Source organism: Platichthys flesus, chromosome 5 (assembly GCF_949316205.1).
Source record: "Platichthys flesus chromosome 5, fPlaFle2.1, whole genome shotgun sequence".
In the NCBI taxonomy this organism is placed as follows: domain Eukaryota; kingdom Metazoa; phylum Chordata; class Actinopteri; order Pleuronectiformes; family Pleuronectidae; genus Platichthys; species Platichthys flesus.
Genome location: NC_084949.1, coordinates 7,975,835 through 7,989,297, shown reverse-complemented (window position 1 = coordinate 7,989,297; position 13,463 = coordinate 7,975,835). Strand labels below are relative to the sequence as shown.

Here is a 13,463-nt window from a genome sequence, read left to right as displayed (position 1 = left end):
CATTTGATTTTAGAATATTTGTGACAACTGAAATTCAAATTTCAAAACATTTAAGGTCATAGACGCAGTATAAATAAATACAGCAGTTAAACATGATGCTACAACTACATTATGTCACTTAAACAATATAATTATATTATGTTTTATAGACTATAACACGCCTTCATATATAAGGTGTATTATTTGTCATCAAGTGTATTTCCAAGCATAGTTATGCTCTTTTGCATCAATGCATTTGCTTTGTGCAGTTATAACATCAGGTCAGTTTAAATGGTGCTAAATAACCTGCAGCCAAAAGTCTATTTAATCTATTTAAGTCACATTTACTTCCTGTGATTGTCTTCTGTGCAGACGAACCCACCCTGCACCCTGTTCCCTTGAACCGGCCACAAATGTATTTACTAATCCTACTTCAGCCATGTTCGTATGTAATAGTCCGATACTTCATGACTGCTAAGATGTCTTATCTTGGTCTCTATAATCGACATGTTTATGCTTAGCTGAAGAAGCCCCCCCCCCCCCCCTCCAGACTTTTTACTCTGATGCGTTTTCTTCTCTGCCACTGAAGAGAAGAGGCGTATACGTCCTTATGATCGCCTTGATTTCAACAAATATTATGCAAGACTACGATCATGTTAACTTGGCAGGACAGTGCAGACCCCTTTCATCGAGTTCTCCTAGTCATGGATAAACTCACACCTTGGATTAAAAGTGATGCATATGCTTTTAAAAAACAACCTTCACATGCAGACCAGAGCCTGTGGTGGACACATAAACATCTTCTGCAACAACCCCACACTCTCTGCATCTCACATCCTGTCTCGCCATTTAAGGGAACTTGACATTCTTATCTCACACCACTTAAAACCCAGAGTTTCTGGAACTAATTAACCACCGAGCCGACCGTATCTCAGCCTGACTTGATGCTGGACGAGCTCGGCCCCTTCTACCAACTCTAACCTAATCCATGTCCAAAGTACTCTGAGTTCTAAAGGTGTGCTCTCTCTGTCTCCTCTTATATACCAGTACTTTACATGTAATACTGTTAAAAACAAAAGCAGATTAAATCATAACCTCCATGGCACAGGTAACAAATAATGTGTTGTTTATTGCATTAAAACCGTGCATCATCTGGATCAGTCGGAATCTACATTGCTTCCTTCGATCAAACCTTATTTGCTTTCAAGCCTGTGGCCCTGGGGCTCCTATTATATTTGCAACACCAGTGCACTCCTTAAAAATGGCTATATAAGCGGAGGAAGTCGGACAATGGCAGATGATTGTTTAATTGGAAGTTTGCCCCGTAATAGGTAGCATTTCTCCTCCACTGTATAAATTAGTGGTGTGTGTACAAGAGACAGCTGTATAAATAGTATTAAATGTAGTTGTCCTCTCTCGACTGCAGCAGAGTGAACCGATGTTTGCCCCCGGGCTCAAATTAGACGGCAATGGCATTCCGCGAGGGTCAAACATATCCATAAACATATTTTCTCTCTGATAGATGGCCATGTATGGACATGAGTGTGAGGAAAAACTTTAAAGATTATCTCATTTAAGGGATCTCTGCATTACAGTTCATGTGTTTAATTGCATGTTTTGCTCTACACCGTTGTGTAGAGGGAAATAAATGTGAGGCCTGAAACGTTGTTTGCCGTGTAAAATTTGCTGAAATTATTTGATTGAAAAAAAACACATAAATAATGGATTTATTTTCAGTATAACTCCATCTGAGATTACTGATTTTCAATGCAAAATAATAGTAATAGAATCTATTGAACACCACTGCACTCATCATGCTTCACTGAGACTCTCCTGCTGACTCCCACCACCTCCTCGCCACCTGTCACTGCTGAGGTTTCACAGGTTTGAGGAATCACTGAGGAATTATTATTTGTCTCAGAGAGCCAGGCGCTCGGGGTGGGGGGGGGGGTATTACTGAGTTGTAATGTGCGCCTACAACTCATTGTGTAGGCGCACATTGTCCCATGTGAACCGTTCAGGTCGTTTGCAAGGAGAGGGCTGTCCTCCCTTCTCCTCACATCACATAAAAAAAAAAAATTATAGAATTAATCTTTTTACAGCAGCCATGGAGTAATGACCTTGTTATTTACTTGTGTGGGTGGTCGGAGGAAGAGCGGGCCGTCCACTAACCAGAGGGTCAGCGGTTCGATTTCAGGCTCCCCATTCCACTTGTTGATGTGTTAAGATAAACAACCCCATAAACAGTGTGAGAAGTTGTAATGAAAGAGTAAGTGCGCATATATGTACTGTATGTATATATACATATAAACAAACAATTTACCATTTGTGGGGCGCTAATCAACTTCATTATTTAGCCTGTGTGGGTTGGAGAAGGGGACACATGGAACTGCATATTCTTTCATCACCAATAACAGCACAGATCTGTAGTCCTCTGATATTCCCTTGTTTCCTCGGCCTACCGTAGAATGATAAACCGTTTTTGTGTCCCAGCCAACTACAGGTAAGTGAAAAGAGTAATTTCCATAGAGGCAACTTTGTTTGTTTGAACAATGCTGTTGCTGCTGGACCATATTTAGTCACTGGGGCTCGGGGTGCTGGCCTGTGCTCGACTTTGATAGTAACACAGAAAGCTGCCGAGATTCCACACAGACCCACTGTCCTTATATGGCACACACTGCAACCTCTCTGTTCAATGTATCCCCTGCTTTCTCTCCCTTTCCTTCTCCTCCTCCTCCTCCTCTTCGTCTTGTTCTTCTCTCTGTCTTGCCTCTCGCCCTGTCTCCTGTGAGTTTTTCAAGCCTGGTTCCTCCTTCGTCTGAACTGACGCCCCACCTTCCATGAGGCTGGCCAGAGGTAGCCCAAAGGTCTAGTAGCTTGGTTCTTATTCTGTCATCACAAACACACACACACACACACACACACACACACACACACACAAACACACTGGGAGAACGCGTGCAGTTCCATGTCTGCCTGGTATAAAACAGACCCAGCCATCAGCCGGCAGCTTGATTTACGGGAGCAAACAGAACAGTGTCCTTATATAGGAAGTTCCATCTGAAAGAAGCTGGGGAAAATAGGGATGCAGCAAGAGAGGGATGGAGGGGGGGGGGGGAGATGATAGTGGAACGCAATGTGCGTAATGAAAGGAGACATTTTTGAAGGATGCACACAGAGAAAAAAACTCACATTAATTATGTGTGTATTTGGGGGGGGCGGGGGACCTCTGTGGAGCAGTGACAGTAAAGGGAGATTCCTGCGCTGGGGAAAGCTGGTTTGCCTTATGAGGAGTGATCGCTGATTGCACAATGCTGCCTCACATCATGTGGAAGTGCAGCATGTGTGTAACTAGTTGTGGGTCCATCCTTTTCTGATGCCTTCTTGTTTTACCTGAAAAGTTATAAACTGAGCAGCAACAACATAAATGCTGAAATATGAGAACTCAGTCTGAACTGAACTGCTACTCTTTCCAATGAGGTTCAAACTACAAACAAAACATTTAGCTCAGCAGGGAACCATAAAACCTCAATGACTTTTCATAGACCAATGAAATATCGTAAAATCTGAATAAAAAAGACTACATATTGAGGCTCTTAATCTACGGTATATAAAACTAGAAATACCACAGAAGTAATTTAGTCATGTGACAGTGAGGATGGCTGTATTCTTTTGAATGTTGACTCATTGTTACTCTGTCATGGTTGTGCTGTGAAAATATGTTACCAGTTCAGTTTTGAAAATGATACCTAAGCAAAGTCTATACATGTAAGTAGCAATATTCTTAACATAACAAACCTCTGCTGTTCACTGTGACCGTGATATAAGTACAAGTATAGTTTAATTAAGTAAAATCCTAACTGTGAAGTAGACAAATATACTTTGCCTTACCTGCTCAGCTACAGCAGTAAAATGCTGCGTGCTATCATGAAATATAAATATTCCACATTAGAGTTGGTTATAAATGAATATAATAATGATATAGGCTTCAATCACAGGGGGCATATTACTGGAGAAGAAATACTTGATCCTTCAGTACTATTAACTGTTAATACATCTGTGCTTTTACTGTTAAGTAAAGTCTCCCTCTCACACACCAACGTAGGACTGCCATTCATTATGAGCAAAAACCTTCCGCTAACCTTAACCATGACCAATTCATGCTGAAGGATGATGGGGCATCCAGGCCAAACATTGCATTTATGTCTAAAAATTGAATGTAATATAAGGTAAGGTAAGGTAATGTAATGTAAGGCAAGGTAAGGTAAGGTAAGGCAAGGTAAGGTAAGGTAAGGTAAGGTAAGGTAAGGTAAGGTAAGGCAAGGTAAGGTAAGGTAAGGTTAGGTAAGGTAAGGTAATGCAATGTAATGTCATTTAAATAAAAGTAACTTAACGTAACGTAACGTAACGTAACGTAACCTAAAGTAAAGCAATGTATTGAAATGGACAGTAGAGTTAGGTAAAGTAAAGCGAAGTAAAGTAAAGTAGAGTAATGTAAAGTGAAGTGAAGTACAGTAAATAAAGTAATTTAAAGCAAAATAAAGTAAGGTAAAGCAAAGTAAAATAAAGTAAAGTAATGTAAAGTAATGTAAAGTAAACTTATGTATTGGGATGTAATGTAATGTAATGTAATGTTAAATGAAGTAGTGTAATGTAATGTAATATATATATAAACTACAGAGTAAAGTCAAGTGTTTCTGATCTGTGTTGAGTCTCTGCAGTGCCTCAGTGTTGAACCTTCCCTGTCCTCAGTGCGCATGTGCGCTGCCTCCTGCAGATGCTGGAGGAGGGTCCGCTGGAGCAGCTCCACCCTGACGCAGCGGTGCGTAGTTTAAATGCTAAGCCTGTGAAATGGTCGGGGGTCATTTGGACTGGTCGTGTTTGGAGTATAAACCTCGTCATCGCCGGCCGCTCCAGACCCTGACTCTCCGAGCCCACTGCTCCCCTCCTCTCTAATTCCTGCTCATCATGTGAGTATCATGGCACTGACCGCGCACCGCTGTCGTCTGAGCGGAGATGCTGCGCTGCACTTGTCAGACCGCAGCACTTGCACAAGTTTCATGTCTTTATGTCTGGAACTTTAACTGAGGAAGAAGTTTTATGTTGTCTGCTTTTCTTTCCTTTTCTTCTTAGATGTTGTAAGTAATCAACTTAAATCATTCGTTCAAGCAAAACCTGAATATTACTTTTGTGTCAGTCTGTAAAACACCTTATTTAGAAAGTTATTACATGACCTGGTTGTTGACAAGTTTGACTATGCTATTTGCATCACATCTTTTAAAGATATAACGATGATAGCTAATTGATTTTGTGATGTGTGAAAGGAAAGGAAATCGAAAAGGATGTCAGTCTGTCTTTATGTTATTTGTATAAAAGGAGCAGGTGAAATGAGATTTTCTCTCTCCCTGCTCCCTTTTCATTCATGGAATGTGTATAAGTACACTGACATAAGAAAATAGTTTACGAACCTCAAAATATAAAACAATACTTCAATTGGTGACTCGTTAATGAAATAATCTTTTTCATATTAATATGATGAATCTTAACTTTACTTTGAATTTTCGTAATTAATTGAAGTTATATTATAGATGGTAAAAACTTACTCTCGAAAAAAACCTGAACTAAAACATCATAATGTACAGAGAGTTTTCATATTAGTATCGAGGGACTTCATAGAGTAGAGTGGTTTTCAACTGTACAATAACGCTGAGTTCTTGACACCCTGCAGTATAAATGCTGCAGTAAGGAAGTGAGAGGAAGTTAAGTCTGGATATCTTCTCAGAGAAACAGTCGTGATGTTAAACCATAGTGTTTCCTGCTTTCCTAATATGGTTCTATAAAAGCACATGTCCGTCAAAGTGTTGAACCTTGTGTCCGAAGATGCAGAAGCTGAAGTGAGAACTGACAGTTTTCACATGTTACAAGTGCAAGTCATCAGTGGTGTCACGGTGTTGGTTGGTCCCCTCATATGCGATATGTGCACCTCCCTTTGAGTTCGGTGGAGGATGAACTGCATTTGCCTCCGTCAGGGGCACGACCCAGTGGCAGCCGGCCAAGACAAACAGCTCTTCTGCTGGAAACACCTCTGACTTAGCATTTTAACATCAACGTGTCTCTGAAAGACAGAAGTTATGTGTTGAGCCTGTTCGTATTTGAAGGGACCAGTTCTGCTGACACCGACCTTCTCCAGGAGCCGAAAACAGCATTTCCATAACGGGACAATTCAAGTGTGTTTGTCATTCAAGTCTATTTTGGTCTGCATGATTTCATTATTTTCATGCTCCGGTCTTTGACAGTCTCACGAGGCATGGAAATCGAAACGTGTCAGAGCTGTTGAGGAAACGATAACAGGAGGAATATTTGCTGGGAGAGGAAGTGGGTGAAACCATTCACAGGCCCCGAAGGTCGACCTCTTTCTCTCGGAGAGGTCCTGCAGTCTCTGGGGGGGGGGGACATTTCCACTTGGTTATTATTCTCGATGGAGGGTTAAAAATAATGGCCTCGTATATTAGGCTCATTGTAATGCAGTAATGGTGTTTTAACTTCACCGAGCAGGTCAGTGAGTTTGCGTGCTACATGGTGTTATCGTGAGTTAGTTTTGAGTGTGGTGCATGTGGGCAAACCCCTTCCTTACCCTTATCATCCTCTAAACTTCCAGTCAGTAGGTATCAACCGGTTATCCTGTCAACCCCACTTCAGACACCTGTCTTCAGCACACCGGCTGAGTACAAAGCTCTGTTGACACAACAGAGAGAGAGAGAGAGAAAGAGGTGGAGGGGCGGCTTTTCAAGGGTATTAAGCCGGGCTGGTCCGAGTTAAAGGGGGGATGAGGAGGAGGAAGTTGACTGGCAGCACTGGAGGAGTGTCAGGAAAAGCCATGTTTACTCTTTTCTGCGGTAATCGCCTATCATCAAAGTATCAGCTGGTCCCTTCCCTGTTTCCTCGCTGCACTGGCTTTGCACTTTTTTGGGGCAAACAGGAAGCGCCTGTCTCCGTGTCGAGTTCATGTTCATACAATATCTTTCAGTAGTTTCTCGTGGTTTTGGTTTGGCTCGTCCCTCTGGTACGTTTATGGGCTTTCTCAGGGGGTTCAGTAGCTTTTTTATCTAGTTCCCACTTCCTACTCAATTAAACTATTGGCCAGCCTGTGTGTAGTAAGTAGGCTAAACAGCCTGTGGACAAGAGACAGAGTGTCATTCATAGGCTCATACATCATGACACGGTTTCACAGTTATATCATCTTTACTGGAACAGTGTAGTTAGGCGGCTGATGGATTTGTGTAGTGCAGGACTAGGGGATATATTGAAAGCAATTACTATAGCTGTATTTGTTATTTATGTTTGTTGGGAGTCATATGCAGTGTTTGCACTTTGCATGGCCTCCCATCGCAGGTACGGCTCTCAGAGTCCCGGGCACTTGTTCATATTTCAGCTTCTTACTGCTGCATTTAAAAATGACTGCCGACTGGGAGCCAATATGAAGCATGATAGTTAAAGCTCCGGGCCCCGTCAGGCTCGCTGCCTCACTGTTATCATTTTGGAGTAAACGACGAGGCCGGCGAGAGACATACTATTCCCTATATGGGCTTTGTTTGGGAATTCACTTGCCTCACTGTTTAGGTCCGCAGAAAAGAGTCCTGCTCCAGACAAGGGCTCCATATATGGTCATCACAGCACGAGACTGAAGCCTCCCTGCACAGAGACAGGGTACACAGAGAAAGAGACAAGGGTGGGGGGGGGGTGGGGGGGAGATGAGGGGAAAAATGACTGATGTCAATTTAGCAATGCCTATGAGTATGAGCACATGACAGTGAGTATTCAAGATTTGGGGATATTTCAGATAAAGCGGCTGACAAAATGCACTTGTGTTTGCTACTTAGTTCAAATCAATTTCCCCGCATCAATCTCTCTGTCTAAATTAGTGAGGGAATTGTTTGTATGTCCTTTTGCTGGTTTATGTGAAACACGCAACTTTTCTTCCTCTCTTTTAATCTGTGTACGGTAAATACCAAAGAGTTTTTTGCTAAGGGCGAGAGAAGAGACTTTAAAGCTTTTCCTGTGAAACGGGATGTTTGGACGAGGAAGGGTTAGGAAGTAATCGTTCAGAGAGCTCAGGAGAAAGTGGGTTCGTCCAGTATCAAACCATCCCAGCTCTCTGGCAGCAGACAAAATGTACTTGTGTTTGTTACTTAGTTCAAATCAATTTCCCAGCCTCAATCTCTGTATCTAAATTAGGGAGGGAAATGTTCTATGTCTCCCTGGTGTTCTATGTGAAAGTGTAGTGTCGGGGGGGTAGAGTTTGCGAGAAGGACTGCACTCAAGGACTCCCTGATGGATTAGACCAGTTTTGTAGCATGTCTCCCACCAATGGAGACTCATCGTCTACTGTTGGGTTTGGATAAGCCTGTGCTGTCGGTTATTCCTAAAAGAAAAGAGGGTTTTGTTCATCAATGATGCGTGACACAAAGTGTGATCTGTGCCATTTTTCATTATGGTATTGTGCATCCACAACTGATACATCACTGCAGTATCATCCTGTAAGTTACACTGCATTCAAACCTCTTTTCTTGCCCTCTCATCTTTATTTATTGCCTCACTTCCCATCTTGCTTGTTCCTGTTTGCCTGTTCTTTCCTACGTTACTTCCTTCCTTGCTTCCCTCCTTGCCTTTTGCCTCCTTTCTGTCTCTGCTCCACTCATTCATTCCATTTGTTGCCCTCAAAAGTTGGCCCTCCACCTAAATCCAAGATGTCCAAGAATGCCCCAACCGGGGACGAGAAGTTCCTCTTTGTCGACAAAGACTTCCTGAACAGCCCCATGGCGCAGGCAGACTGGTCGGCCAAGAAGCTGGTGTGGATCCCGTCGGAGAAGCACGGCTTCGAGGCGGCCAGTGTCAAGGAGGAGCACGGTGACGAGGTGCTGGTGGAGCTGTCGGATTCCGCCAAGAAGATGACAGTCAACAAGGATGACATCCAGAAGATGAACCCTCCCAAGTTCAGCAAGGTGGAGGACATGGCCGAGCTCACCTGCCTGAATGAGGCGTCCGTGCTGCACAACATCCGTGAGCGGTACTTCTCTGGTCTCATATATGTAAGTATACACCCCATAAACATGACAACACTCACAAAATCTTAACTGGATGTAACATTAATGTAAACTACTAAGTTTGTATCTACTCTGAACTTCATTGATTCACTAAACTTGAATCTGGAGCTTAAAACCACTGAACTATATCCTAGTACTAGAATTCACTGGATCCAGATTTTTATTTGGATCTGAACCAAATTACCCACACCCATGAATATCAGTCCACTAACAATGCCTGACTCTTGTCACCAGGATCCTTGAATTATTCTCAGAAATATCAACACAAATGCCGGCCTTTGCAACGTTAAAGAGCACGGAAAATATATCCCGGATCCAAACCAAATCAAATGGGTCTTTCCTTGGGTCATGCGCCAAAGCTCCAAAAAATTGAATGGCAATTGCTCAATTATTTCAACATGTGTAATTGCCTTCTCTTGTTCTTTCTGACATCTCTCAGTTGTCCAATTCCAAAAAGACAAACATGTACAAACCGTTCTAAAAATGCTCTTCTTTCCCGTGGTCTCTTCTCTCAGACGTACTCCGGCCTCTTCTGCGTCGTGGTGAACCCCTACAAAATGCTGCCAATCTACTCAGAGAAGATCATCGACATGTACAAAGGGAAGAAAAGACATGAAGTGCCCCCTCACATCTACTCCATCACTGATAACGCCTACAGAAACATGATGCAAGGTGGGATTCTTATAAACCTCATGTTCCTAATGTGCACACGACTAGTAAGGCCACTCAAGGGGAAAAAAATATATTTGAGCTACAAGCCAAGTGTTGGCTTGTAGCTTTGTGGCCTTGGTGTGGGTGAGCTGTGGTATCAGCTGATGGAAGTTTAGATTTTTCTCACGGGGCGATGACAGTTTGCAGCCTTTTAGCTCCATCATGTTCACAAAGTGGTTGATAAAAACCAAAAATGGCCCAGTGCTGTCAGTTTCAAATGCAGAACACTGTTTGTTATTACGTGCAGTCCAGAAGCTTCCTCTGAGCCCCATCCCTCCGCTGCGAGCTCTTCACAAAGTGAGTCGGTCTAAAAAAATGACAGCCTAATAAAATCTAAAAGATAATTTTATGGACTGTTTCAGAGTCAGTGTCTCGTGGAGGTGGCGAGAGTGGCCGGTCGGCAGAGTGGATCTCACAGTAAATGGCTCAGGGCCTAACCCTGCAGTGGTACGACTTCAGAGCGGCTGGTTTCCCACAGAATCTGTTTCTCGTGCCTCCAGGGGGTCATGCCCACAGGACTGCATGTTGACGTGAGGATGTTCTCTCAGAGGAGTTGACATCTGGACTGAGAGATGGGTGGACGGCCGTAAAACATTTCCGGTTTCAGCAGCCTCCCCTTCCTCGTTCAAATCTTCCAACATTTTTCTCTCTCTTTTAGTCTGTGTACTGTAAATACCAAAGTGTTTTTACCTTGGGGCGAGAAAAGAGACTTTAAAGGTTTTCCTGTGAAACGGGATGTTTGGACGAGGAATTGTTAGGAAGTAATTGTTCAGAGAAAGTGGGACTGTCCAGTATCAAGCCCTCTGAGCTCTCTGGCTGCAGACAGAGATGGTGAAAGGTCTAGTCTTAAAATAGACAAGCTGAACTGATGATAATGCTAAAATAATGCCAGCTAAACAGCTAAGTGGTTTTATAAGACAGCGGAGATGTTTGCCCTCTAGTACAAAATGCATTTCTTAAAGAGGAAAGTTTGTGCAACTCCTCCAGCCTATGAACGAGCTCTCAGCAGTCTGAGACTTCCCATACTTGTCACCTGTCTGTCTGTGTTGCTGAGTTCCTGTAAAGTCTGTCAGCAGATTGATTTAGTCAAGTCCTCTCATTGTAAATTGTAGCATCACTGACAGTATTGACTCTGCTATGTGACTGATGCCCAATCAAGAAGATAATTTACATCTCAATCCTATTAGCATCTGCTCCAAATTGCACATAATCATACATATTAGTTATACATAAGTTGTCTTCTTTTAATTGGGATCAATGAAATATTATTTGAGAAATCAATGCTAAAGAAACTGAAAAACATCCTGGATCTGCCCCTTGATCCGCAGCAGAATGTTATGGATCACTCCCTGAGCCGCACCATATCCTTCTAACAAGTGTTGGGGTAATCCACCCAGTGGTTCTGGCATAATTTAGCTAAAAGAAAAGCAAATGCAGATGAAAACATTATCTCTTCGGAAGCCGTAACAAAGATAGCTCAATGGCTACTAGCATTTAAAGTCATATAAATGTTCATGTCCATATTATTCACTCTATACTGATCACAGATATAGAACACCAAATACATGGTCCCCACTGTACCCACTATACTGGTGTTGCCACCTCCTGTCCATCTTCATCACTGGGAGTTAAGCCACACACGTTATGAAAGTGCGTTAGGACTCATGATGAAAGCCGAGCATATAAAGGAAACTGATAATGAATGTGACAGGTCACTGGCAGCTCCTCGACAAGACTGATCATGTGAAAGCAAAATACAGAAGCCTAAGAGAAGCAGCTGCGATTACATCCAGCTCTATTCTGTTGATAATGTAAAACCAGATTGACTGTTAATATAATGCTCCCTTGCCCGACTTCCTTCTTTTTTTTTTATTTAAGCTATTGTCATTTTAAATCCCTAAATCTGGGTTGGCTCTTTGATGATTTGGTCTTGCCCTTAATGCTCTAATGCTTACTTAAAGAACTAATAATTAGGTGTAAGTTGGAGGGTTTTACTTGGCCAGTACACAGAAAATGATGGTATTTGGTGCTACAGCTATGGTGTGTAAACACAGGCTCAACAGTAAACAAGAAGTGGGAGGATTGATGGTGTTTGTGAAACTGTTTGGATTACTCTTCATCGGCACATCCCTGGAGAGAAACACGAATACAGCTGCGATTTAAAACGTTATTTGATTTGATAGGAACATCTCACACTTGTTGGAACCCAGGAAACGTCGTGCACGACAAAGAATTTGTTCTTTTTTTATTCCAGACTAAACAAGTAAGCCGTTTGCTTAGGCTCATGATATATATAAAGGCTATTCATATTTTAGCTCAAAGACCACCCATTCAGCTTTGGAATTCAAAACACAGCTTTAAGATGCTTTACAAGCAAGTAAAACTTATGAGGTAAACAGAAACAGCAGTGACAGCACGTTCAGTTAAAACATACATATACAAACATAAAAGCGTAAACAGAAAACATGTAATGAGTAAAAAATTTCAACAAAAAGTGAAGCTTTAAAGCAAGCGTTACAAGCTAACACATAAGCAATTAGCATGATGTGTATATAATCACATGGAGTTGTTTGGCTAACTTGTGATGATGAACTAGCGATTTTACAAATTCATGTACACAGCCCAATGTCAAGCGAGCAGAAAAAAGCTAAATGAGTGCTAACTGATGCTAACTGCAGTAAAAAAATAAGTTTTAATCTTTTAGAGCTTAATATTTAATTTAACGCTTTTTAACAGACATGTTTGTTTTTAATCCTTGTTACTGAGATAGTGTAAGTATCAATGTTTTCATCCAAAAGGTTACCAAAGATCAAGAATACAACTACATATCTATCAAGCCCTCTGAACATGTATTATATAACATATGGCTGACAGGAAGCTGTTATTGTTGATGCATTAGAAGGCTTTCCCATGAAGAAGTGGCCAATGAGGCAAGTCGTTTAACATTAGAGTGGAAGTGGTGCGTAGCTACATCAAATCCAGATAACTCTCTTCAGCTTTCGACACATTCCTCCTCCAGTCTTGGCCGAGATTCCGCTCCTCGGAAAATGTTCTTCAGATTTTGATGTGCTGGAGATAAAAAAGTGAAATTCCCAAAAGCGAAATTCCCAAAGAGAGTGTTTGTGTCCCAAGCAGCTGTTGATTGATGTGTTGTCCCTCTGAGCTCCCAGTGTTCACTGTACGTTACCTCATAATCAAAAAGACAGTGAAGTAATTTCATCAGATTTAGATTTTTGACTCTTACACTTCCCGTGTGTGAGTGTGTATTATCTGTGTTACGTCTTTTCCCGACAAATGTTTTGCAGCTTTAAGGTTTCACTTACTGAGAGATTTCATGTCGAGCAGTGACTGCAGTTATCTTTTAATTCAGCATTACTCCCTGTACTCCCCCAGGGCTGGATTGTAATGAGAGATACAGTTACAAAATAGCCATACATGGACTTGTGTGTATTCTCCCTGGAGTATAATGGAGTCAATATAATGACTCATTGCTCAGCACATTCTGACTTGATTTTTATAGTTAGAAATCAAAGTATTTGTGGGAGTTACTTGTTCATTTAGGCACGGGGGAGCCTTCACAAAGGCACTTTGAACTGAGTCCCAGCCGGTGTCTAAGTTCTACACCAGACTGGTCTTTATTATGATTTTTATTAAGTGTACTGTGCTATT

The 13,463-nt window shown here is 41.9% G+C and overlaps 1 protein-coding gene across 1 annotated transcript in view; it reads left to right on the top strand.

Moving 5' to 3' along the window:
* Positions 1-4,830: 4,830 nt before the first annotated feature.
* The window catches only part of LOC133953177 (myosin-11-like), a gene marked incomplete in the record, with an annotated part of 30,799 nt that continues 22,166 nt past the window's right edge, over positions 4,831-13,463 (top strand). The window contains 3 exon segments of the mRNA XM_062386972.1: positions 4,831-4,949; positions 8,704-9,068; positions 9,599-9,755. Of these exon segments, the coding sequence (XP_062242956.1) occupies positions 8,727-9,068; positions 9,599-9,755 (499 nt within the window).